At 48.9% G+C, this 27,328-nt stretch overlaps 1 protein-coding gene across 3 annotated transcripts; it reads right to left on the reverse strand.

Annotated features, from left to right (window-relative positions):
• Positions 1–1,922: 1,922 nt before the first annotated feature.
• On the reverse strand, positions 1,923–27,328 carry LOC128339002 (uncharacterized). Of its 3 annotated transcripts, none has more exons than XM_053282381.1 (4): positions 21,854–27,328; positions 21,226–21,445; positions 12,885–12,978; positions 1,923–1,982 (listed from the first exon to the last, which is right to left on the reverse strand). In XM_053282381.1, exon 1 carries the CDS (start codon positions 26,174–26,176, stop codon positions 22,328–22,330), a length of 3,849 nt encoding a protein of 1,282 aa, XP_053138356.1. In that variant the 5' UTR covers positions 26,177–27,328; the 3' UTR covers positions 1,923–1,982; positions 12,885–12,978; positions 21,226–21,445; positions 21,854–22,327. The 3 variants fall into 3 exon arrangements, with proteins under 3 accessions (XP_053138356.1, XP_053138354.1, XP_053138355.1); XM_053282379.1 differs by having other exon boundaries at positions 12,885–16,555; XM_053282380.1 differs by lacking the exon at positions 21,226–21,445 and having other exon boundaries at positions 12,885–16,555.

The following is a 27,328-nucleotide window of genomic DNA, read 5'->3' on the forward strand; positions in this document are numbered from 1 at the left end:
TTAGAATGACACACCAGATAGTTTCGGTAGACCTGACCTGTAGCTCAGAAGAACAGCTGCAATCAAATGGGCTCGATTTATTTTATTAATTCATTCCTTATCGTTTCTAGCCCACCCTCCGATATCAAGATCTACTCAGCAATATCACAGCAATGTAAAGCAATCACACCAGAATAAATCATTAAATAGCAAAGACAGAGTATTTAAAGCAGTGGTCAGGTTACACACACATATGCCAGTCTGGTTAAAAACACACTAAGAGCCCAAGAAGAATGTTGTCTGGGACAAATTTGCTTTCAAAGTCTGCTTAAATGGGGCAACGTCTCTAGGGAGGCCACTGACTCCTGGGCATCACCTCCAAACTGGGGTGTTCCTAGGTAATTCTAACTGCATGTAGGTGCGCTGAACCACCTCGCAGTTCCCAAGGGTCGCTGGGCTCAACAGTCAGGCCCAGCGGCTGCTCCCACTCCACCTGCCACCACCATGGGGCTGAGGGAGGCCACCGCACACATGGAAGCTGGAATCATTGAAGTTTTTGGCACTGCAGTTTGGTGCCACGGGGCAGGCGCGGGGTGGAGTGGTGGCAGGAGGCCCCCCCTGGGTCTTTGGAGGCCCCCCTGGACCTTGGAGGCCGTGGACTGGGGCTCCACGTCTGGGGGTAAGAGCGCCTCTGCCTGCAAAAAGCCCCTGTCACTCGTACTGTGCCAAGCAGAGAATCAGATAGAAAAGCCTCAGAAACAGAATGTCGCTCCTTGACATTCACATGCACGAATCTGGGGCTTTCTTCATGCAAAGCAGGGGCTCTACCACTGAGTCACAACTAGGATTGGAACCAAAATTTCTCCAAGTAAAATCTGAAAGAGAATTTCAGGGTTCCTCCAAGGAGAAACGGAAATTGGAAGAGTACAGAAACATCGGAGAATGGTCTCAGATGGTTTTCCCACATCTTTAGCCACCACAACACCTCCCTCACATGTCTTATTCTCATTACCACCATGAATCTATGAGAAAAGAAGGAGTGCATCTCCCCACATCTTCCACCTCTTCCCAGAAGGCTCTCAGGGGTATAAGGAAACTATCATGAGTTCTCTGTTGTTTCTCCCCGTGAGGGGTCCTGAAATTCCACTTTGGATGTCAGCTTCTCCTTGGGAGGAACCCTGAAAGCCTCATTTCACTTTTATTCCAGAGGCATTTTGGTTCCTACCCTAGGCTACAATAGGTAGACTGCCATGGAGACAAGTGCAGCAATCCCATGGATACAGTCTATTAAAATGGGACTTCTTACATTATTTTCATCAGCCTTTCCAGTAACTGGGACCTTTTGGCAAAACAAAAGCAGCCCTTTGTAACTCTGTTGACTCTGGCCCCATTCCCTTTCATCTCATCCAATAAATCCATTGGAGACAAAGGAGGCTGATAGACATTTTAATAGAGAACTTCTTAACTGGACCATGCTAATGATTTTTTTTTAACTTGGCCGTATGCCCATTGAGTTACTGCAGTTCATTTCTTTCTTTCTCGCTCTTTGCCGCTCCTTATGCAGGCAAATCTTTCTTTATTCCTTTTTCCACTCCCAACTCTGGTTCAGGGCAGAGGGGCACAAACTCCCTTTTCTCTAAAGGTTTTAATCACAGCCCACCATCCATCTAGGCTTTCCCCCTGCTACAAAACATGCACAACACTGTTGTCAATTTTAAGACAATACTTCTGGCCTCTTGGCATCCTGAGGATATTTTTATTTTATTTATTTATTTTGCATTCACTTGGTATGTTTGCTCATTTCACAACACATTAATTGACTTCCTCCAGACTGCAGGGAATTGCAAAACCCTTTGTTCTCTGACACAAACAAGGATTCTCTGAGCCATTGGCTTACCGTATTATCAGCAGGCAGGGGCAGGGAACTGGAGAAACTAAGTGACTGTCATTTCAGTGCCAGGATTTATTTTCAATTGGGGGGGATCAGACAAGGCCCCTTTGACCTGGAAGAGACAGATCACAAACATTAAGAAATCTCTCACTCTGCTTTTAACTTTCTTAGATGTTCCATGCAAACATGTAAATTGCTGTCCCCACATCTCATCCCATCGCCACAGCTGTTCTAAGAAGAGCAAAGCCGGGAATGGCTTCATCTCCATCTGGAGCCAGTGCTTTTTTTTCCTTCTTCTTTTTTTTATTTTTTTTTGCTTTTTTTTTTTTTAACAAAGTTTTATCAATGCCCTCATGCTCATGGATAATGTAGAAGGTGGGAAAGACATGAAGGAACAGAATGAACTGAAAACTCTGTCCAACTGTGCAAGCTCGGTGCTTTGTATAAAATATGAGCATGGAAAAGCCTAACAACTGAACATTTCCAAGGGATCAGCCCCACAGTAGAAATAAAACCCAGTTTTATTTGGAAGCTCAGTTCTGTGTTGCACCACCATCCGAGGTGCAGCTGGTGGGAAGGCAGGAGAGGGCCTTCTCTGTTGTGGCCCCTAGGGTAGGGAACTTTCTGGCCTAGGACACCTGGCTGGACTTTTCTCTAATCATGCCTTACATTTTTGTTCCTCTTTGTTTATAGATTCACTGGTTCTTAACCCCAAACCAAATGACACAACAAAAAAGCAGCAGCAGACATGATTAGTGAATAATGTTATTCTGTGGTTTGAAACATGCATATAGCTGTTTTTAAGTTATGCTGATGTTTGCTGCTTTAGACGCCTCTGAGAAGCCCACCAGCAAGAGCAAGAGCTGAGGACACTGTCCTAAATTTCTTGGCAATCAGTTTCATGGGATGGCCCCTAGTTCTAGTGTTATGTGACTTTTTTGTATATCCCCCCCCCAAAAGTCCCAAAGGGACTTCTTTTTTAAAAAATTAATTAATTAAAGAATAAAAAATAAAAAATTATTGCTACCAACATACTGATTTATTTAAACCACTTCATTTTAGTTCATAGTGATTTTGTGGCTGCAAATGAAGGATCTTTGGGGGAAAACTGGTCTCTGAGAGTCCCTGATTTGTTTCCATTTTCTCTGTCAAACTGAGGTTGGGGCTATAGTTCAGTTGTAGAGCACCTACTTTGCATGCAGAAGGTCCCTGATTCAATCCCTGGCAGCATCTCCAGGTAGGGCTGGGAGAGAAGCCTGCCTGAATCCTCAAAGAGCTGCTGCCAGTCAGTGTAGATAAAACTGAGCAAGATGGACCAATGGTCTGACTGTAGATGCCAGCTTCCTATATTCCTATGGCACAAAACCATTGAGGGCTGTTTTTGTCTGAATTTCAAAACTATGCACTCGGGGTGGGGGGGGGAGCCAGGGGCGTAACTATAATAGGGCAAGGGGAGACAGTTGTCTGGGGGCCCACTGCCTGGGGGGGGCGGCACAGGAAAGTCACATGACTGACTCCCCCAGCCACGTACCCGCCTGGGCTTCCTTCAGTTGTATTCATCCTCCAAAACTGATCTGAGTGTTAAGACCTGGAGCTACCAGAACAGCATGTCTTTCTCTAGTACCATTAAATGACTTGCATCATCCACAATTTACAAAATCTTTTAAAAAAACAATTTAGGATGATGTTCTATTGTGGCACAGAGGTATATATGCGTATGTATACATATATTATAAATTTTATTATGCTTTTTGTTACCACTCTTCAGCCTCATTTAAGATTTCTTTACTTCATGAGCTGAGCTTCAGTGAGGGGGATGCATTTTAAAATCTTGTCTCTGGGCCCACTCCAACCTTGCTACGCCCCTGGGGGGAGCCCGCTACTCTACCCATTCACACACACAATGAACACAACATTGAAAACTGGTGAAGAATTGTCCCATTTCCTAGCAGAGTTAATCCAGGTGTATTGGGAAAGTCAATCTGCATTGAAGAAAACTGGGGGAACGGAGGTGGCCAACAGACTTTACACAAATCAATTTGCCTATTTTGTGATCACACAGGACTGTTTCCCCCATCCCATGCTCCACTGGCCATTTCCACATGGCTGGGATGCTGTTTGGCATCAGCTTCTGTTGGCTGACCTCCCTTTGAAACACCTGTGAAATTTTGATAACTTCCCCAACAGCCAACCCTGCACATTAAATATACAGCTTTACAGAGTGAGGGCCAAAGTTTAACTTGCTCTAATCAACTATAAAATGAACCCAGAGATCGCACTCGTGTTGTAAAGGCCCAGGTCTTTTTTATGCTGATCATTAACTGCTGCGGTGTTATTTCTTCCCAGAGATTTGTTATTAATGAGCACTGAAATTACTGATTTCAATTAACTATGTTGCACTTATATTGAAATACAGTTGGGGCCACTCTGGGGAAATATAAATAAGGCAATGAGATCAGACATCTTCCTTTTCAAGAAGGCGAGGGGAGATTAAGGAGCCTGCAGTGCCCCCTGTAGGTATCTCCCTGTTTTCATTGTTCCTCTTTCACTCTCCTTGTAGACTAGAATCACCACGGAAGTTCACTCAAAGCAACGTCTGAGGCAAAGCTTCGAGAGGAGAGCTGGTCTTGTGGTAGCAAGCATGACTTGTCCCCTTAGCTAAGCAGGGTCCACCCTGGTTGCATATGAATGGGAGACTAGAAGTGTGAGCACCTCAAGATATTCCCCTTAGGGGATGGAGCCACTCTGGGAAGGGCAGAAGGTTCCAAGTTCCCTCCCTGGCCACATCTCCAAGATCAGGCTGGGAGAGACTCCTGCCTGCAACCTTGGAGAAGCCGCTGCCAGTCTGTGAAGACAATACTGAACTAAATGGAGCAATGGTCTGACTCAGTATATGGCAGCTTCCTATGTTCCTATGTAACAGAGCTCCAGAAATGCTTTATGAGGAAATCACTTGTTTTTACACTGATTTCTCCCAGAACTGTAATAGGCCCAGCAAGTAAGGAAGGCCAATTATGGACTCCGATTTACTTGTCCTGTTAAAGGTCATGCCTGACATTCAGTGTAAATTACTCCTGAGTGGTCCTTTAAAGTAACTCTTGAGTGGTACTGATTAACTTCGTATGGGTGTCAGCCGTGGTTTCTACAAATCACAGCATTGGAGGGAGACCGAGAGAGAAAGAGCTGGGGTGGCTTAGTACAGGGCTTGTTCTCTTACCTCCTTCAAGCCCCTGCTCAGAATCAGTGATATGGTGTTTTTTGGTTAATCCATTACTGGATCCAGGCCAGCTTTTGGATGGGGCTTGAGTTACTGGCATTCCAGTCCTAGGGTAGAGGCGGGGCTAACAAAACAGCCAGCAGCAAGAGCATGGAAAAGCAGGCTGCACTTGCTTCTCAGTGCATAATATCTATTTCATGAAACTATTCCTATTCCTGATTCCACGCCACTGCCTTGGCCTTGCATGCCACAACTCTTTCCTTTGGATTCTACATGGAGAGACCGTCTGACATTTCTCTTTGGATAGAAACCTAAAATTCCCTTTGAATTTCACTTTGGAGAAATTTCAGTTCCAAACTCATCTTCAGAATCCACCTGTGGGACCCACCTATCTAGGGGACCCATTCCCTACTGTGGCTACACTTCTCCTGTGCGCCCCTGTTCCTATTTTCCTCCCCTTCCTCTGATGTCTTTGTTGTGCCCATTCCTTGGCTCCAGGATGATGCCATTCAGATGAGTCATTGTCATCCTCATCCATGACAGCGTACATGTGGGGTTTACACACATTACACAAAAGTAATGTAACTGGAAAACTGTCACAGGTGCAGTGGTCCTGAACGTATGTATAGGTTGCAGTGAGAATGAAGGGAAGGTGAAAAGTGGATTATATATATAGTCCTTGTAGTCAAGGAAAGGGAAGCAGAGATCCTGAGAGGACTGCTGAGATTTGTCTCTGCAGATTAATGAACCCAGGTGGTCCAGACCTACAAGCAGAGAGCCTGTTCTCCTCCTCTCCTCCTCTGACAGATGCTTGCATAGCAGAATACCAGCAGGTAACTTATGCAAGCAAACCACATGCTTCAGATGAAGGCAAATGCCCCTCACAAATCTAACCAGTCCGGTGAAATGCAAGACAGATGTGGATAAGTGCGATGAGGGGCACCAAAGAATGAGTTCTCCTTTGTGCTTGCTTATTTGTTTATTTATCTATCATATTTTCATACCACCTGGTATGTACATCTCTTATTCTGCCTAGGACCATCCGTTGTCCTCTCACTTCCTCTCAAGGCCGTTCCTGAACAATGGAAACCATTGCTAAGCACTTCTCACTCACTCTGTCCCTGGACGGCTCTCCCCACAGCTTTAAGATACCGGTTTCTCCATTGCCAACCTCAGTGGCCTCTTTTGAATGCAGCTTGTGTCTCTGCTAAGGGACATGCAGCGATAAGAAGCTAAAAGCCGCTTTGACAAACCAAGCACATTAATAAGTCTGACATCTCTCTCTCTCTCTCTCTCTCTCTCTCTCTCTCTCTCTCTCTCACACACACACACACACACACACACACACACACACACACACTCTCTCACTCTCTCTCTCTCTTTCTGTGTAACTGGAAAAAAGTAGGAAATGTTGTTTATCACAGATGCTTTTAGGGGGCTTATGCAGGAGATGAGGCAGAAGCCTGGAGTGAACAAACCCGCCTCTTTGATAAAGAAAGTGCCAAGATTTCCAGCCTGGAGAAAGCTTATTACTGAACATGTTGTCTGCCTCGTGCTTTTTCGTTTAAGGGAAGGAAATGTTTCAAATTGCTCTTTGGGGATTTTCTTCTTGCTCTCCCAGACATTCTGGACCAAGAGGTCTGGGGAGATGAGCGACAAAATACTCAAAACAAACAAAAAGTCCCTCAGTTCCTATCTACAGTGAAAAATAATTGTGCATGAACAGACTTGATTAGCCCAATCATTTCAGCTGCAAAAATACACTGGGAGCATAACTTTGATTTGTTTTGTTCCAACTTCTTGATGGGAGAAATGGATAGCGCCAAATGTAATCTGCCTTGAAACAACTTTGAAATGGGATTTAATGGTCGTAGCATCCCCTGGTTGCAAGAGGGAGGCACGAAAGCAGTTTCCCTAGCCAATTTGTTTATTGGTCCCCTGGTTCACTTAGCCCTGTGTGCCACCGCTCCTCCTGAACTCTGGGAGAATTTCTAAAATTAATTCAGAACATGCCTCAGCTATGTCTCATGAAAGGTCTGCCTCACTTCATTCACTTCATTCACATGTCTCATGAAAGGTCTGCCTCACTTCACTTCATTCACATAATCCTTCCCTCCATGTTACCAATCTTCAAGGGTTAATTGAAAAAGAAAACACCAGTCAGCCCATTCCCTCCCCAAGCAAATCTACTGTTGCAGCTGGGGTGGAATCAGCAGTGGTGAAAGTCACCAGAGACAGGCCAGGCCTTATATACTTCATGCTTAAGACCTGGGTGCTATTAAGCATTCCCCAGGAATATCATTCCCCTCAAGGGTGCATGAGATTGGAGCTTTCTGTGCTCCCCTTTCAATTAATTTGGCCTGGGATTTATTTGCACATGGCTTCATGCTGCGGGGTAAACGTTGAGCGAAGCCACTTCAAATTACACTCGGGGCATTGAGGGAGCAGCCCCATCCCTCTGCTCCCGGATGTTGTTTTGATGCAAGTTCACATAGTGTTTTCCTTCTAGCCGATGCGGGGGAGAGATTACTAAAGAGCTGCATCTGCATTTGTAAAGAGAGTATCCCTCTTACCATGCCTCTCTCTATTTGCTCTGGCGTTTTCAGAAAAAGTAACTTAAAACCAGCATTTAAAAAACCCAAAAATAACTCGAGATAAGCTAGAATTTGTAAGACAAAGCCTGATTTGTATGTGGAGTGGGTCAAAGGATCTCAGAGGGACTTCGGGGTAAGTTTGGCTGGTGTGTGAACGCACATACTCTCTCCCGAAGGAGATTCGGGGTAGAAGCCCTGTCTGTAGAGCCTCCAGGAAGTGTAGTAAACTACATGCACTTTGATCAGAAATGACACTCCTAAGCAGTCTCAGGAGCCTACAAGAATTATCCTGTTTACAGCAGCTCCTCCTCACTCCCCCCCTCTTTAAGTTTGCTTTGGAAGTGAGGGAGAAATGGCCCAAAGGACTGAGATGAAGTTTCCTCCAACTCCCGCCCACTCCGAGAAACGCTCAGAACGACTGAGGCTCTTCCCAAAACACAGCTTAGGAAAACTGAATGTATTAGCAAGTGAACTGGGAGGGAGGGAGCTCACCCATCATCTCCAGGCACAGTCTAGAGAAGCCCTTTTGTCAGTTTCACTTAGACAAAGAATCCAGCGGAAATCTCAACGCATTTGGAAACTGACATGAGACTTCTTCACATTTGGCTTCAAGATTACTCAGTTTTGGCTCGTGTGTGAGTTCCCCCTCCCCACCTTGGCTGAGTGAAAGTTTTTATTAAGGTCAGCATGCAGCAAAGACATGGTGTCTCTCAGCATCAATGTCGTGGACCATCCAGTAGGCATACACAATACATTCCCAAGCACTTTTCCAGACCGTGCTCCAAATTGTCATGACCCAAATAACTGGAGGAAAGAATCACAGTTTCCTAGCAATGCTACACATAGCTGTTGAAGGGCTGGGGGAAAGTGATCTCCCCCAAACTAAAGAATCCCCTTTAAAATGTCTGGGCTGCACGTAAGAAAAATTAGCAACAACCACTCATTTACGTCTCATAAACTGATGATCTGGAATGTCTCTCAAAGAGAGAGAGCAGGCAGATCGGATGGCATTGAATCTTTGACTTTTCATGCAAGGAATACTCTGAGTCCTTTTCTCAGCATTCTTCAGTAATGGGACGTGTGTGCATAGCAAAATCTGTAGGCATTAAAGGACTCAATAGTTGCTCTCCAAGGTTTGTGTTATGTACAAAACTGTCATTAGCTCCCCGTGGCACGATTACCTTTTATTGAGACAGTTCAGCTCTCTGAAGCCCTAGATTACTATCTTTATTGGCAGCAGACCAGAAAGAACCTGCTAGTTTTTCTCAATACATGCCTTTGCCATGTTACAAGAACAGGGAGATTATGCCTATCCTCACTCTGTGAAGATTTTGCCATGGGTTTGCATGAAATTAACAATGAGCCACTTCATATCAGAGTGGTATCAGAGCCAAAAGGCCTCACTCCCTCACACTACTCGGGAATCTGAGGAAATGCCAGTCCCCGCCACCGCGGCTGCATGATGAGATGGGAGGTGGGGGCGGGATTGTGCCCCCATCACCTGAGGCAGGGACGGCGGCCACCATCTTGGCTCCCCCTCCATGTGGCCAGGACTGGCCAATCAGGGGAAGGAGGTGGGCTAATTGGGCCCGGCCGCCTCCATTCGAACCAGTCGCTTCTCAGCTGGGCACCCACCCACCCACCTGCCCGGTACTTAATGAGGGATAAGCCGGTCACCTGTAGGGGCCAAGTAGGCATTTTTGGGGTTGCGCTGGATTGGCATTTAGGCTTGGCCTTTTTATTTTTTATTTTTTTGCCTACTTCTCACTGAGGCCTTTGTAGGTAGGTACTGTGAGTAACTGGTCACTTGGCAAGAGAGTGCAGGTATTGAGTAGGTAGATTGAGTTACAGTGTTCAGTGGGAGGGCCATTTCGAGTGAGAGAGGGTCAAGGAACAGCCCTTCAGGGCTTTGAGGCCCGGAGGCTGGGAATGGCCTCCGATGGGGGGGGGTAGCTTGACTCACCAACTCAGAGCTTTGGCGGCTTGGGTTGGGGGTGGGCCGGGCAACCGCGCCCCCTCAGCAGGGTAAAGCCTCATGGTGAGAGGAAGTCAGAACATGGTGCCTGGCTGAATCAGTACCTGGCCTTTCGCCCTGGTGTGGGGATGGCCCTCACTAGGAGGCGGCCCCACACGAGAGGACTGCCTGCACTCTGGTTTGTTAGGTACCTCGTTGCAAGTCTTATTCCACTGCACAGTAATAAAGTGGCCCTAAGTCACCTTAAGTGGCACAGCGAGGAAATGCTTGACTAAAAAGCAGAATCGAAATTGCCGGTTCAAATCCCCGCTGGTGCTATATCAGGCAGCAGTGATATAGGAAGATGATGAAAGGCATCATCTCATACTGGAGGCAATGGTAAACCCTTGCCTCATACTGGAGGCAATGGTAAACCCCTTCTGTATTCTACCAAAAGAAAACCACAAGGCTCTGTGGGCGCCAGGAGCCGAAATCAACTTGATGGCACACTTTACCTTTACTTTATTTTACTCCAATTAAGCGTGTCCTGTCTTCACTGAGATCTGGGATTGCAATGTGGGCATTACAAGAGTTGCTCACCAGAGCCAAGAGATCATGACTAGCTTTGCACAGAATCGGAGGAGGTTGCCATGAGGGAGGTCTTCTAAACTGGTGACCAAGAGATGATTGGCTACTTTCACTCACAAACAAGTGCAATAATAGCAACTGTTCCTGCTGCTGCTGTGGGCAGGGCTAGAATTAATGAGTTGAAATTACAAGGGAGCAGGTTTAGGCTAGGCACTAGGAAGAATTTTCTGACTGTAATGGCTGTTTGGCAGTCTGCCTCGTGTAGCAGTGGCCTCTAGAAGTTTTCGAATGGAAGCTGGACAGTCATCCATTAAGGATGCAGTAGCAGATTCCTGCACTTGAAGGAAAAGACCTTCAATAACCCTTCCAGCTCTACATACTAGAGGAGGAGGAGGAGGAGGAGGAGGAGGATTGTTAGCCATGACTTTCCCTTTGAAATTAAGTCCTACCACTCTGGTCATCCTCTGTTCCCAATCTAGCTTTGAAAAGAGCCAGAAGGAAGTGTATTGAGACCAGTAGAGTGCTAGTCTAAAGTATCTCTACGGCCAGCAAGAGTGGCAGTGAAAAAAGTCACCTTTCAAGACTGCCAGGAGATATTTAGCAGGGGTGACAGGCTTGGCGGCCAATCCACCACCTGAATCAATTGCCTCAATTTGCCTAATAAGCAGGCCAGCTTTGCCAGCCAGCTCCGTTTGAAGGCTGATACAGGCCTGAGTGGATCTGAGTGACTCCAAACAGGGTACCCCTTTCAGGTCAGGATATGTCACCTTTCAAGCCCTCCTGTTTTGGATACTCTCACTAACCTGATTATTAATTACATTTCTACCCCATTCTCCTCTCCTTCCAAGGACTTTGGGATGATATTTAATGTTCCATTTTATCCTCACGGCAAGGATGTAAAGGAGGTTAGGCTGAGAGGTAGTGACCAGTGATCCCCGTGACAGGGATTCCCAGATGTTGTTGACTACAACTCCCATCATCCCAAGTTGCAGTGAGCTTTGACTGGGGATAATAGGCAGCAGTGATGTAGTTGGCAATTCAGAAGGGCAGAAGGTGCTCTCTGTGACAGCCCCCATGGCCATGCCCAGCCCAACAGCCACAGAAGCTGAGAAGTATCAGCACTCCATCTCTGCGCGTTCCCCCTCCACCACACCCCTGATGGGCAGGGCAAGTAAGGCAACCACCTCAGGCCCTGCTCTTTTAACCCGCATTAAAGTTAACTGGAAGGGTTAATCTTCAGACTGACTGATTTGCCCCAGGCCATGGCTCTCTAAGGAAAGCCCTGCCGATGGAAATTGTAGTCAACAGCATCCTGAAATCCCTGTTGCAAGCAGCATGGGTAGTGACTGGTCCAAAAACACCCAGAGAGCTTGATGGCTGAGCCAGAATTTGAATGATGGTCTCCAAGATCGAAGCTTCAGCCACTACATCACACACTGATTCAATCATTACCCCACAAAAAATGTTAATGGGTGGAAAAAACAACAGCCCAGCCAAGAATGTTGACGCCCTGCCTGCACACAGCCCTGAAATTCAGCTACTAATGCTGCCTCAGTTCTCTGGAGCAACACGTAGCCCTGTTACAAGTGAAGGACACAGCCAATTCTCCTCTCCACCAGAATATGGCTTTCATTCACTCTGTATTATAGCCTGCAAGCAGAAGAGTGCAGGTTCGATGTTAATTACTTTCTGACCTCCTGCAGGTAATTGCATAACAATTTGCTGGGAATTGCTACTAGGACTCCGTGGATCCTGCCAACCATTTTTCTTCACTGAACAGTAATTTGAATTTTTAAACCAATCATTAGCTCTCCATTTTATCCAGGGTTTGAAAAGAAACTGATCACCCGATTGCCTGGGCGATGTTTGTGTTTGTTTTCTGCTAATACCATTGCTAATGGTGTCAACCTCATTTGAAGTGTTTCTAAGAAGTGTTTGAAATAGCTGTTGTCTAGGTGTAAACAGGTGGCTGCAAATGGAAAGAAGGGAGCTAGGGAAGACTGTTCTGGACTATTACAATGCAGATGACCGTGTGAGCCACCAGGCTTCTGAATGAATGAGTGCTCCGCAAACCCAGTTTTTTTAATCGTGAGTAGCTGCGGTGTGCCTCTGCGCCGTGGCTACTCACAAGTAGAACCCCAGTCAGGAGGCTTAAAAGCAGCCTCATGGCTCGGGGGTCTCTCCAGTATGCCCTGGAACACATACTGGAACTTCCAGGGGCCGCGCAGTCCCTGAACCTCCCAGCCCCCACTGGCTCCATAACGGAGCCGGCAGTTGTGTGGGCAGCCACTGCGGCCGCCCCGAGCACACTGTCTGCTTGTCTGCAAGGAGAGCGGGCTTAGCCCGCTCTCCTTGCAAACCCCCCAGAGGCTCTTCTCACCAATCGTGAGAAGAGCCTCAGTCTTTTACCCAGGTTTGGGAACTCTGTGTGCTCCCATTCTTTGGTTGTGTGGAAGCAAGGTAAGAGGAAAACCTGAGTAGATGTGATTGTGTGGAAGCAAGGTAGGATTGAAACCTGGATAGCTTTTCCTCCTACCTTGCTTCCACACAACCAAAAATTGGGAGCCCACACAGCTCCCAAACCTGGGTAGCAAACAGTTCTTGATGTTGTGAATGATCTTGTATAAAGTTTCTAATAAGGTTTTGAGGGATGTAGCTCACCATTAGTTAATGTTAGTATCTTCCTCCTTTCTTCCATTCTTTCTTCCTCTTCCTCTTCTCTTCATTTGGTGTCTCTGTGAGTGTGGTGGCGGCACTAGTCATGACATAGTAAAAATAACGTTTATGAAATTCCTTGCATTTTATTTATTTTTTTATTTATCATATTTTTACACCACCCAAAACTTACGTCTCTGGGCGCTTTACAACAAGATTAAAAAGTAAAACTTTAATTTTAATAAAAGCAAGAAATTTAAAACACAATTTAAAATTTTAAAACAAAATCCTAAAAACAGCATTCAAAAAAATCAAAACTATATATAGCTTTAAATTTCTTGCTTTTAAATTTTTGTTTTGTTTTGTTTTTAATTAAAGTTTTACTAAATATATATACACACTACACACATATAAACTTTTGTAATTTGCCGTGAGAAACATTATGAAAGGCAGTATAAAAACTGATGAATAAATAAATAAAAATAAATAATAGTATCATCCTGAGGGGGGATTCTGGGGTGGGGGCGGCAACTGCCAATGGGTGGAGAAATTTTGCTGAGTTTATTAGGCCCACCTGAGAGGTTACAGAAAGGGACCCCTAGTTTTTGCCATAGGAGAATAGGGGGAGAAAATGAGAGGTGCATTTGTTATTGTTACCTGGGAGGCCCCCGGTTACCACAAACCAGATGAACAAGGATGATTGAAGGAAGCAATAATCACCATTTATTTAGTTTACCAGCACTGGGGCTTTTCTCAGTGCCTCATGGCCTACCAGAGAATCGTGCGCAGCTGCCTGGGTCACAAGTTTTTATACTTTGGCATAACTACATAGCTGGGCGTCAACATTCAGCCCCAAAGAACCAATTAGTTCATTGGTTAGCATCATTATCCGTCATATTACAAATATTATAATCATTGCTAATTTAGACAAACATTCCTCTTGGTACAATGAAGCATTTCTTATTCTCTTTCTCTAGCCAGATGTCCTTGAGGTGTTATTTTTCAGGCCTTTGCTTTTTCAGGAGATACAAGGAAAGGGGGGCTCTTCCCCCTCTAGCTTGTCAGCAAATTTATGGCTTTACAGCTCGCAATTTGGCAAGGCAACTTGCAGACTCTATTAACCATTTCTTGACCAGTGCAAACCTGAGTTCTGTCTCACTCTTTTTGCAAAGACACTTTCCCATTCCATGAGAACAAAGTGATTACAAAGCAGCTTTCAGAAAAGGCATTTTCCCCTCATTCCACATTTCCCCCCTTAGGAGCCATTTCATGGCTTCTCTTCCTGAGGTAACCTGGTATACATAGCCATTATGTGGGGGGCAGTTTCTTTTCTTACTATTCTCTCAACGGCCTCTCGTCCCAAAGAGATAAACAGGGGTAATAAACAAGGTATCAATAAACAACCAAAAAGCAATATCAGAATTCCTCCTGCCATGGTTTTCAAACCTCCAAAGTACTCAAACCAATTTTCAAACCAATCGGGGGTGGCTAGGCCTTCCCAGTTCTGGACTGGAACATGAGCTATTTTGCGCATCCGATCAGTGATTTCCTCTATGGCCTTCCCTTGGTCATTGATCTGGATACAACAATTAGACAGGTTAAATTTTCCACACACACCACCCTCCATTGCTAGCAGATAGTCAAGTGCTAGCCGATTTTGGTATACTGCTGTGCGGAGCTGAGTGTTGGTTTTGGCTAGGAGGCTGAGAGCCAAAGAGGTCTCATTTGTAACGATTTCAAGCACGGCTTGTAACCTTATAATGCGATTGAGCATGTATATGGGGGTTCTGTACCCATAAGTTCCATCTTGAGCATAAGTGGCGGGCCCATAATACTGTATTATCCGCTCTGGGGGCCATTCATTGTCCTTCCAGTTTCCTATTCTCAGAGGTGAACCAATACCCCGCTTGGTTTGCCCTCTGCTCTCATAGACTGGGACTGCTAGTCGTTCGCCTGCCCTTATGGGTAAGAGGAAAAAGCTGGGTTTAATTGTGCCCAGCACGCAGGTTCCTGCCCAAGTTGGAGGCAAACTGACATAGGCGGCTGTCCCACAAATTCAGTACAGGTGGTCTGGAGCCTCCCAAGAGCTGGAGGTCCCGCAGGGGTCCTCCCAGAGATCATATAGACTCTTCTGGGTAGACTGATTATAAGGGTTGGAGGGGATCTTGGAGCCTGCATGATTGAAGTCCATCCACTTCCTTGTGGTATTGCAAACCATCCCTGCCTCACAGGCCAGGGTCCCTGTGGAGATGTTATATTTCTGCCCAGCCGGGCGAATAAAACATCTGGACCCTATGATGGAGTTCTGGAGGGCCCACTGGGTGGGGCACTGTTGATCTGTCCATGTTAAATTCGGGCTCCTGCTTATGTTGACATAATCCACCTCCCGTGCCTCCCAGGGCCATTGCTCGCCCATCTTGGTGCCTGCACAAACGTAGCAGTTTGTCACACTCAAGCTTAGGGCTACTCGCTCTGCTAAGTCCACAAACAGGTTCTTGGTAACAGCTGGCACTTTCACGGTTGTGCCCATCTCCTTCCAGAACGTAGTGTGGACAAGGTGTTCAGTGGGTTTCTCCCAGTTCCCTTTCATCAGGAACCGGACTCTACCGGTTGGATCTCTGGCCCCTGGGACATGGACTCCCATGCTAACTTCAGCCTCATAATTTCCTTCTCCTACTGGCACCCAGGAACTCTTGGCCTGGTTAGGAGTGATTCTGAGGCAGAGGGGGGTGCAGCGATGGGGTTTACAGTCTGGTTTTGTCTGGCCGTGGGTAACCTTGCCTCCCAAGGCGTTCACCCACCTCTGGCGGTTCGTGTCCCACTTCCCAGACCGAGCGGGAGCCCTATTCAGAGTAGCCCTGTGGAAACCTACATAGAACCTGTCTGTGCGGTAGGTTCTTCCCCATTCTACCCCTCCACAATATGTCCCAGCCGGGTCTTGGTCTGTGGCATGACAGGTGTCGAAGCAAAGGGTCAAAGGCTTTTCCTGGCTATAGGAAGGCACGGTAGTGTACCTCAAGAGTTTGTTATAGGCGGTAGCTCCCATTCCCGAATCTGGCCCATACAACTGGAGCTGCCACCTGGTCTGCCTGCCTGGGGTGTGGCAGACTATGGAGCCGGCCTCTGTGCACACCTGGTAAGTGGTGTTAGCGTGGCGGCAGGCTGAGCTGGTGCCATTGCAACTGTATGAACTGTGATAGACCAACGTCTGTGTGGTCTTCCAGCCATCAGTTGTAATCCGCAAGCAAGGGTTACACCCCCCTTTGGGCCCTGTCTCCTGCTCCGGGAGAGACTGGCCGGAGATTAAGTATAAGGCCAGAAAGCTGAGGTGGGGGAGGGTCCCGCAGCCATGAAACAAAGGCATAGTTATAGATGGGTGCACTGCCCGCCCACTTGAACCTAACAGACACTAGGATCTCTGGGCAGCCTGGGGGAGCGGAATGTGAGGTTACAGTAACTGAGGATAGACCAGGAGATCCGGTCCTGGGGTCTGGTGATGCTGGTTCCTTCTTTCTTCTTTCTTCACTCTGTGCAACAATCCGGTTCCGGTGGGATTGAAGCAGAGAGCCGATGCCCACGGTCTCGACCTGTGTCCTCCACCAGTTCCGGTCAGCGGGGGAGTGGAGGTCTCGCCTTCTGCCTCGGTTTCCTCGGGTTGGCCTGGGGTTCGAGAGCACCTGCAGCGAAGTCGGAGTTGGAGTGGCTTTTAGAATCTAATTTAGTGGTCCACTCATGCGGTGCTAATTTAGGCGGGACCAGTGGATCCAGGCAGCAATTCCCTCCACCTTGACAGCCATCTGTGTGGCCAAGGGAACTGTATGAGGTCCCATCAGAGGGGCCCGAGAGCCTGCCTTGGTCCCCTGGCCAAAACGGTTGCACTGTGGCAACAAGGAGACTGGGATTTGTCTCTGGATCCACAGTTTTTGGTCCCTGAATTGACTTCCCAGCTGTCGGATCTGGTCTGCCACTCTGGTGTTCCCCAGTTGGGTCAGATCAGGGGTCACTCAAGAAACAATGGGTGGCAGCATCTCATACAGGGCCTCAACAGAGGGATTAACTGGAGTGGCCCTGATACAGGGAGAAGATGCTGGGGAGCAATTTTTGGCCAGGTCGGATGGGTCTCCTGGCATGATTTAACCAACTGGGTCTTTGCCCTGTCTATGCGCTCCACTCTTTGCTGAGGATTGGGCCCTACAGCTTGTGTGGAGTTTCCAGGTAATTGGAGAGCCTGGGCTACCTGCTGGATGATTCTGGCCACAAGCGAGGGCTCAGAACTTGGTTGTCAGGGGGAGGCCAAACCTTGGTATGGCCTCTTCCAGCAGGACCCCAGTGACCTTACTCTCCTTTCCTGTGCATGTAACGAACGCTTCAACACCTCGTGCTGGTGTGAGCAGATGCAGGGACTTGGTGAACTGTCCCTGCCCCGGGAAATCAGTGAAGTCAATTTGGATATTCTCAATTGGGGCTACCTCTACTGCCTGAGCCCCAAGGAGCACAACGGGCTCCTATCCTGGCACATGTCACGCAATGTGCACAAGCCTTTTCCCTAAGCAGACACGTTGCAGACATGTAGGGATTCCTGCAGTAGCCTTGCGGGGCCATTTCTTCCCCTGTGGGTGGACTGATGGTAGTGTTCTACCAAAGCGTGTCCCAACCCTCTGGGCATTGCCTGCCTGCTGTCTGGCTGAAAGGACCAGCCCCGGTCCCTGGCTGGTGACTCAGCCATCCTGGTTCCATCCTCTGGGTGTTGTGGGTCCCAGAGGTCTGGGGGTTGGACAACAGGATCCCCTGTCGGGCTGGATCTGTTTGCAGACCCTCAGCCACTCTTTGGGCTGCCTGGTCAGCCCTCCTGTTGCCTTGTGCCTTCCTACCATCCCCCCTTTGGTAGCCCCTGCAGTGCATAACAGCCACTTGCTGGGTACACCAAACAACCTTGGGTAGGCAGAAGATCTCCTTACTGTGTCTCATCTTCTGGCCCCCTGTGCTGATGGCAACCGGTTTGTCCTAGCCCTCCTTGGGGAGGCCAGGCTGACAAAGTCTCCTGGCTCCTGCCTCTCGGGGGCCCCTGTGATGGTGGTCTTCCAACACCTGTCCCTGTGGCATCCTTCTGCCAGACTTGTGTTGTGACCACTGGCCTCCCAGGCAGGAGTTCCCGGTTTCTTGTGGGGCCCTCCTCCTTCCCTGTGACCTTCCTCTACGTCCTAGCCTGTTCCTTCTCTTTGCTCAACTTACCCATGCCTTCTGAAGTGGTGGCCGCCAAAAGTTAGCCTTTTGTCTCTGGCCATGAGCCTTTCCTTGGGCATTCTCTGCCCAAGCCTACTGGAAGGCTCCCGGCTACGTCCTGCGCTATCAGGACTTTGGTGGCCTCCGGTTTCCCGTCCCACCACGCCTTCCACTTCCTTTCTATCTCCTCTCCCCTGTCTGCTGCTTTCCTTCTCTGTTCTCCTTTTTCCCTGCTTCTCCACCTTCTGTCTGTCCCTCCTTGTCCTACAACCACCCAAACATTACCTTCCTGGCTTCACAACAAGCAACTCCAAACAACATGCCAAACCTTCAGTACCTCACACCTTTCCTTTTCCTTTCCTTAAACCAGCCTCTTTCCATCTGCCTTTCAACAATTAACCAGCCTTTACATCACATGCACCAAATAAACCTCCGGAAACATCTCTACCTCTCTGCACCTTTCCAAGTGAATCTGTGCCAATCTCCTGCAACTTGCACTTCTCCTCTTGAGATTTACTTCCATCTCTGCTGGGCAAATGGTCCCAGCCTGCTTGCCTGGGCCTCTGCCCTCATGTCTACAGAGAGGGTTGCCTGTTGCTTGCAACAGCTCCCGAGCCATGGGGAAAGGCATTTGGTCTCAGGGACCAACCTGGTACCTATGTAGGGGTTTAGCCTGGGTCCCCTGTACTATATTCCACACCTTCTGGGTTACTAACATCTTCAGTTGGCCAGGATCATGATGATCCCATAATCTCCTGCCTTCCTGATTTCTGAGTTGGGCAGAAAGCAAACTGCCTCCTTCCTATCGTGTTCCTAATTCCCACTGGCCTTGGGGATGTGGACCCCCAAGTGCTTTACACGGTCCTGGCAGGCTTGGGCCTCTGGCTCTCGGGACCAGAGGCGTAACTAGGGAAAACGGCGCCCGGGGCAAGCACTGAAATTGCGCCCCCCCCCACTCTCCTTCCCCCCGGCTGCCCCCGGAAATATGGAAATGTGTCACAGTCATAGTCAAATGTGGGTTGTGGGCTGCATCCGTGCAAGTATACTGGGACAGGAAAAAGGAAACATGAGGCTACAAGGCTCTTTAGAAATATATATTTTAAAGAAATGTCTTGCATACTAACAGCCTAAGTTTGCAGTCCTCATGGCCAGAAAATAAATGCTTTTAAACATAGTAATAGGTTTTGTGTCCCAAAATGGAAAAGACAAGACAGGTATTCTAGTCTTTTCCATCATAGATATTCTCGTCTATTCAAGATTTATGCTTATATTATAATAGAGACTTAAATTATAATAGACATATATTCTGGTCTATCATAGATATTCTATGTTTATTAATTCTATAATAATGTCTATTTGTAGCACACTTTACGTTGGTTGTATTCCTGGGAAACTCAATGGCCACATTCAGCCACCATTATCTGAGCCATGATCTCCTCCTCTTTCTGCTTCCCTCTCATACACAGTCTTAATAAATAACCTCCTGGTTTAATTAAATCACCATTTGCCTATGCACCTGAACAGCAAAACTGAGGTTTGGGCCCTTCATATACCAGAATTGCAAACCACACTGTGTGATCCTAGTTTGGAGGGCTTACTCAGCAGTTTATTGGATGTAAGCTGTGAATGTGAATGCATCCAATTGGATTGAACGTAAGGGCAAGTTATGGTTTGATTACGTAGGAAGCTGTCTACAGAGTCAGATATTGGTCCACCTAGCTCACTATTGCCCACACTGACTGGCAGCAGCTCTCCAAGGTTTCAGGCAGGAGTTTCTCCCAGCCCTACCTGGAGGTAGGGATTGAACCTGGGATCTTCTGCATGTTATTTGCAATTACATCTGACGTGCTTGAAATTACACAGGCAAATCAAAAAGATCATGAATAAGTAGGGGTGAGATTTTTCTTTGTTTTAAAAAAGCCTTCCCAATTTCCTCTTATTTTTAAAACTCTCTCAAAGGAAAATATAAGTTTAATATGTAAAACAAAATACACATTGAATGAAAAACCGTGATTAACTTTTTAAAAACTATTAAGTATGTAATTAGAAGAATTCCATTACATTAAGATACCAATTTCTTTAAAGCCAGAAATAATACCTACTGAAACTTTAATTATTTAAACAAGGAGAGAAAAAGGCATGTTATCTTCCCTAACAAAGATTAAAATCAATTTAATTGGTTCTCCACTGCCTTGACATGATTCTCTCTGTGAGTCAAGCAACCAAAAAGGGAAATTAATATCACAGCTGTTAATCAAGTGATATTTGTGCACTCTATCTTATTAAAGCTACAGGGGCAGAAAGAAAAACTTCCCATTGCTACTTTTTGGACCAATTTGTTCACACTGTATTAAATGGGATTCCCCCCCCCCCTTCAAAAATATAGATGCTGTACTTATGTTTTGGAGACAGAACATCTACAATATGCACCAAATGAACAAGGCTGAAAATGTTGTAGACTGTATGTTGCTAATAAAAATCTGCTATAAAGAATAAACCTAGTATTAATCCAGACAGACTGAACATTATTCAAAATTTATATTAATGAGTTCCAAATTAAACTGCCACCCCACCCCACCCCCATGCTAAGGGATGATCCAGAAGTTGTAATTACTAGCAGAGCTGCAAAGATCTTGTGTACTAGTACTACTAGTTTCCTTTTTGCAATCCCACCTCTGCAAAAGGAAACTCATGCATGCAAGCCAGGAGAGTGACTTGTGGCTCCACTTGCATTGCATGAGTTTCCTTTTGCCGAGGTGGGATTGCAAAAGGAAACTCGGGCAATGCAAGTGGAGCCACAAGTTGCTCTCCTGGCTTGCATTGCGTGAGTTTCCTTTTGCAATCCCACCGGGACTCACACAATGCAAGCCAGAAACTGCAAGCCAGAAACACAATGCAAGCCAGAAACTCACACAATGCAAGCCAGAAACTCACACAATGCAAGCCAGGAGAGCGCCACTGGCTCCACTTGCAGGCAGCTACCCTCAGTTTAGGGGGGGGGGGTGAAGCCTGCTATGCAAAGCACAGAAGAGCTAAAAGGAGGACGTTATGCAAGGGAGTAGGGGCATTCTCTCACACACAACACACACAGGGGAGAGAGAGAGATTTGAGCAATGAAACTTACTTTGTTAATGCAGAACAGAAGAATAAAATGCAGCCAGAGGGCAGTGTGGTGGGCAAACGGCAGGCAGACAGAGTCAAGGAACGTCCCCAGCAGCAGCTCTCGCAAGCTACTCCGCTCCACTCCTCCTGCGTGCAGCAAGCAGGGAGGGAGGAACTGAGACAACCAGCATGGTGGTCATGTGTTCTCCGGCAGCCAATGGGAGCTCCTGCCCACCGGAGATCTCCGTAATGACAAAAAAAAAAAAATCACACAGAAATTTTTTTCCCCCAAAAGCAGGGGACTGGCAGGGGCACTTTTTGGCGCCCCCTCCCAAGTGGCACCTGGGGCATGTGCCCCCCCTGCCCTCCCTATCATTACGCCCCTGCTCGGGACTCTGTAACCTGTAGTCCCTCAGAGCCCCCCCCCAAGCCTGGCTTTAAGCTCTTCAGCATCGACCCTTCCCCTCCCATTGTTTTCCCAGAGGCGTGCTCTCTTACACTCTAAACAAGTGGGGGGGGGGAACGGACTGCGGGTAAGGGATCCACGCAGTGAGGCACAAAAGGATTTTAGACATACAAATTCACACTTCGCACCTCCAGTTTCCGCTCTCCTCCCGTCGCCGGGACAGAACGAAGCATTGGTTACTCACCGTGAGGGCTTCTTCTGGTTGCTGCTGTCAAGGCATCTCATGATGGGTTATCCTCATCACATGCTCCTGGGCAGGACTATGCAAATTAGTTAGAAAAAAACAGTCCTATATAGCTCTGACGGGGATAACCCCGCCCCAGTTCTTCTAGGCCGAGTAAACCGGAAGGATAAACATAGTAAGGAATAAACAACAACATATAAAGTCATTAACCATGAACACAGGAAGCAGAGATCCAGTAGAACGAGAGGAAAAACAGTAGGGACTGTCCCTAAAACTACAGAACGGTTCTTCCCCTGAAGGAGAGCAGCGTAACCCTAGGGAGGGCTGAGATGCCTTGACAGCAGCAACCAGAAGAAGCCCTCACGGTGAGTAACCAATGCTTCGTTCTCGGTTGATGCTGTCAAGGCATCTCATGATGGGACATACCAAAGCAGTAAGTCTAAGGCCCCAGGGAGGGATAAAACGAACGCTGCTCTAGTCCTGGGGAAGAACCCCCTGAAGAGCCCTCCCAAACGCCGCTTGAGCGGCAGCGTGCAGATCAATCTTATAGTGTTTAATGAATGTGGATGGATTCTTCCATACTGCCGCCTTGCAAATCTCTAGGACCGACGCATTAGAAGCGAAGGCGGCAGAGGCAGCAGCCGACCTGGTCGAGTGAGCCCATATGTTTGGTGGTGGAGGGACCTTCCGGGTTTCATACGCTAAGGTAATACACGCCCTGATCCACCTGGCGATAGTTCGAGCTGGCACGGCTTCTCCCATGGAGGAAGGCAGGAACGAGACAAACATAGTGTCAGTTTTCCGGAAGCCAGCAGTTCTCTTGATGTATCGCTTCAAACAACGGCGGACGTCGAGCTTGTGCCATAGTTTTTCCTGCGGGTGTTCCGGGTGAGGGCAGAAGGAAGGAAGGAAGACGTCCTGTGAGGTATGAAAATGGGAGACAACCTTGGGGAGGATAAACGAGTCTGGAATTAACCTGACTGAGTCCTCCGAGAAAACGCAACGTGCCTTGTGGATGGACAGGGCTCGTAGTTCAGAAATTCTTCTGGCTGAGGTGAGCGCCACCAGGAAAGCCAGCTTTTGGGAAAGAAGCCTCAGAGGGATAGTGCGGATAGGTTCAAAGGGAGGTTCCTGCAGCGCCCGGAGAACTAGGTTCAGGTTCCATGACGGAAAGCGATGAAAGACGGGCGGTGACAGGAGGGTGGCTCCTCTCAGGAATCTTTTCAATAGGGCACGATCCTTGACACTCGATGAGGCGGCGCCTCGCAACATTGGTAGTAAGGATGCTGCCTGTCGCTTGAGAGTGTTGGGCTTCAGACCCTTGTCGAGGCCATCCTGGAGGAAGTGTAGTAGGTGATGGAGAGAGGCCCTGTGGCTGGGAGTCTTGTTCCTCCTAAGCCAACGTAGGAACATTCTCCACGTGTATTGGTAGATGTGGTTGGTGGAATCTTTTGTAGAGGCCAGAATAGTCTGAGTTACCTTCGGAGGTAATCCCTGCGCCCGCAGCCGGCTCCGCTCAGTCTCCAGGCGGCTAGCTGAAACCAGCCTGGATTGGGGTGCTGAACCGGACCCTGACGAAGAAGGTCCAGGCTCGGGTCGAGGTGCCAAGGCCTGTTGATTGCCATGGAGATCAGACCTGTGAACCAGGGGCGCCTGGGCCAGAAGGGAGCCACCATGATGACTTCCGCTTTCATAGATCTTATCCGTCAAAGCACTCTGGCCAGGAGAGGGATTGGCGGGAAGGCATAGAGGAGCCCTTGGGGCCACTTGCAGGAGAGAGCGTCCGTTCCCCAGGCTGAGCAGCAGGGAAACCTGGTGATGAAGGTCTCCACCTTCGCGTTGAGGGGGGTGGCAAACAGGTCTGCTTGGGGGACCCCCCCACCTGGATACCAACTGATCGAACGTTGAGCTGTTCAATGACCACTCCCCTGGAAGCAGGTCCTCCCTGCTCAGCCAGTCTGCAATCGAATTCAAGTCACCCTTGACATGATGTGCTGCCAGGGAGTTGAGATGGGTCTCCGCCCAGGTTAGGAGGAGGACAGACTCCCGAAACAGTGAGAGTGAGCGCGTTCCCCCTTGACGGTTCACGTGTGCCTTGGCCGTGGTGTTGTCCGTTTTCACGAGCACATCCTGACCCTGGACCAGCGGCTGAAAATGAAGCAGGGCTAGGCGGATGGCCCTCAGTTCGAGCCAGTTTATAGAATGGGATTGTTCATGTGAGTCCCATCTTCCCTGCGCGGAGTGCTGGAGGCAGTGGGCTCCCCAGCCCCTGTTGCTGGCGTCGGTCGTGACTATCAGCTTCGGTTGTTCCAGGAATCCCTTGCCTACCGAGAGGTTCTGAGTGCGAGTCCACCATAGGAGAGACTTCTGGACCTGTGGAGGCAGGGCAATGGCGATATTGCGCCTCCTGGAGATGTAGGCTTGATAACGCAGGAGGAACCACTGAAGGTCCCGCAGGTGCAGGCTTGCCCACGGCACTGCTTCGAGGGTGGAGACCATGAGCCCTAGGAGGCGGGCTAGGGATAAGAGCGGTGACCTGTGGCTCAAGAGGATTCGCTTCGTCTCCGACCTGATGACGTGGACTCTGTCCTCTGGGAGGAAGATTTTGCCTTCCAGTGTGTTGATGATGACCCCGAGGTGGCGGATCTGTAGTGACAGAGACAGGTGGCTCTTGGCTGTGTTTATTAGAAAGCCGTGTTGTTCTAGGGCTCCCAGCGTCTGTTTTAGGTCTCGTGCTGCTTCGCTGGGAGACTCCGACTTCAGAAGTAGATCGTCGAGGTACCCGAAAACATGCACCCCCTGGAGGCGGAGTAGCGCGAGGACGGGGGCGAGGATCTTGGTGAATGTCCTGGGAGCGGAAGCAAGGCCGAAGGGGAGGGCCTTGTACTGATAGTCCACCCCTGAATATTTGAAGCGAAGGAGATGTCGGCTGTCTTGATGGATGGGGACGTGTAGATAGGCCTCCTTCAAGTCTATTGAAGCGAGAAGGTCTCCTCTTTGCAGGGATTCTAAAATGGAGCGGAGGGATTCCATCCAGAATTTGCGGGTTTTTACGTATGCGTTGAGGTGCTTCAGGTCGAGGACGGCTCTGCGGGAGCCGTCCTTTTTGGGAACAGTAAAAAGGATCGAGTAAACTCCTCTCCCCTCCTGGCCCTTTGGTACCCGCTCTATTGCTCCGATGAGCAGGAGGTGTCGGATGGCCAGAGACATTTCGGAATGCTTGGTAGCACAGCGAGATCGTGGAGTTGGTAGGAATCGTGGGCGGGGGGAGGAGATCAACCCTATCCTGTAACCTGAGCGAATCAGGTCTAAGGCCCAGGCGTCCTTGATGTCGTGGAGCCAGGCGGGGAGGAAGTTGGACAAACGACCTCCCAGGCAGGGGGGATCTTTGTCAGAGTTGAGACTTTCCCTGATGTTTTCCTTGTGTGTTATTGTTGCGGAAAGAAGAGTTCCTGCTGGCGAAGCGTTGGCGGGGCCAGGAGGCTCTTGAGCCCCGGAAATCTCGGTCTCTACCCCGAAGGAGGGACGAAAGGAACGAAAAGGCTGGTATCCTCTCCTGAAGGAGGTCTTGTCAGGTTTTCGTGGGGCAGATGGCATGGTCTTCTTTTTATCCTTAGACTCGACTAGGACCTTTTCCAAAGCTGAGTTGCCGAAAAGCTTGGACCCCTTGTAAGGTAGGGCGCACAGGTTATTTTTGGAGGCGGAGTCCGCTTGCCAAGCTTTCAGCCAAAGGTACCGCCTGCCGACTACTGATGCTGCGGAGGCCCTTGATGAATAGCGGATGGAATCGAGGGACGTGTCTGCGATGAGTGCTTGTGCGCGCTGAAGTTTTAACAGTTGTTGCCTAAGACGGACGGCTTCTGGGGGAGTCTGGTCGAGGAGGTCATTGATCCATAGTAGACTGGCTCTGGCCGTCATTGAAGCCACGGCAGAAGAACGGGTGGCCAGGGAGGAATTGTCGTGGACCCGCCGGAAGGAGAATTCTGCCTTTTTGTCGGAGGCGTCCTTTAAAAACCCTTCCCCGTCTCGCGGGACCAGAGATCCGCTGCTCAGCTGGGAGATGTGAGTGTCGGTGGTTGGAGTCTGCAATAGCGAGGAAGGCTCTTGTTGGAAGGTGTAGAATCTGGTGGCTGACGAAGTTGGTTTCTTAGGAACACTTGGCGCAGCCCACTCCGCCTTAATAGCCTCTGAAAAATAAGCTGGCATAGGCAGAGGTAATTCACGTGGCTGAGGCCTAGGAAAAACCAGGTCACCCTTGGGATTCAGGCTTGTGTCTGTGGGGGGTTTCGCCTGAAGACCAATAGTAGTTAAGACTTTGGTCATAAGGGGGTTAAAATCTTCCGGTGTGAACAAGCGTTGAGAAACCTGAGATTGCTCCAGGTCCTCCGCCCCTGACCAGTCTCCCTCCTCTCTATCGGGATCAGGATGCTCTTCCTGGTCCCCTTCTCCCTCTCCAATTCCCCCGGGGTTGTCCTCTGCCTCCTCCTCCAGGGGAGGGGCCGTGGTAGGGACCCCCGAGTTTCTCCATGGGCGGATGACAGTGACCGTGGGATCAGCCGACTCCTCGCCAGAGATTTCTGAGGAGTGCACCGATATGGTTGTCCTAGGGGCTTTCTTGGGCCTCTTGGTCTTTTTAAGGTGTTTCTTTTTGGACTAAGCTTTTCTTGGGGGGAGGGAGGGGGAGGAGACAGTTGATGATTCCTCAGAGGAGGAGGAGGAAGTTTGCCTGCGCCGCTTTGAGCGCTTTCTCTTTTTTGATTTTTTAAATTGAGAACGTGACTCAGAAATGGCCGTTTTGAACCAGGCCTGCCATTCCTGGGGAACCTGGGGGGGAATGGGCTGAGTAACCACTATGTCAGATAGGGGAGAACCCTCCCGTCCCTCCGATAAGGTTGATCTCACCACGCTTGCAGGAGCAGAGGTGGAAGCAGTAGTGGCCGCCATTCCCGCCCTTTCTGATTCAGCGCCCTCTAGTGGTGTGCGGTGGTCGGATGAAGAAGCCGCCATCTTGGCAGAGGAGGGCTGCAGCTCCGCTTGTTTGCGAAGCTCCGCTTGCGAGGGAGGCGGGTTGGGGACTGGTCTCACTGTCCCCGCTCTAAGGCTCTTGTTCAGGGAGGCAAAAAGCGGCTCCGCTTGGGCGCTGCCGCGCTGGGAAGCCGAGCTGCGCGTCACGCGCCTTGGGAGCTCTGCGCCCGGTCTCTCCCCCGTAGTGCCTGAGGACTCGCCCCTCGAGGGGGCGATCGACCGCAGGACCTCTCCCACTGCCTGCCCGGACAGAACAGTGTCAGCCGGGGCCGGGGCAGGGAGGATAGGAGCGCGCCAGTCAATGGAGGCTAGGAGAGCGGAAGGAAGAGGATCGCCCGGTCTCCTAGAGTGCTGGGGAAAGCGCTGGAAATGGCGTCCCATGGGCACTAAGATGTTAACAGCCCTCCTAAAACTGTTAAAGCCCCCAGAGGAATGCTCCATAAACGCCCT

This window comes from Hemicordylus capensis, chromosome 17 (genome assembly GCF_027244095.1).
Source record: "Hemicordylus capensis ecotype Gifberg chromosome 17, rHemCap1.1.pri, whole genome shotgun sequence".
Lineage (NCBI taxonomy): Eukaryota > Metazoa > Chordata > Lepidosauria > Squamata > Cordylidae > Hemicordylus > Hemicordylus capensis.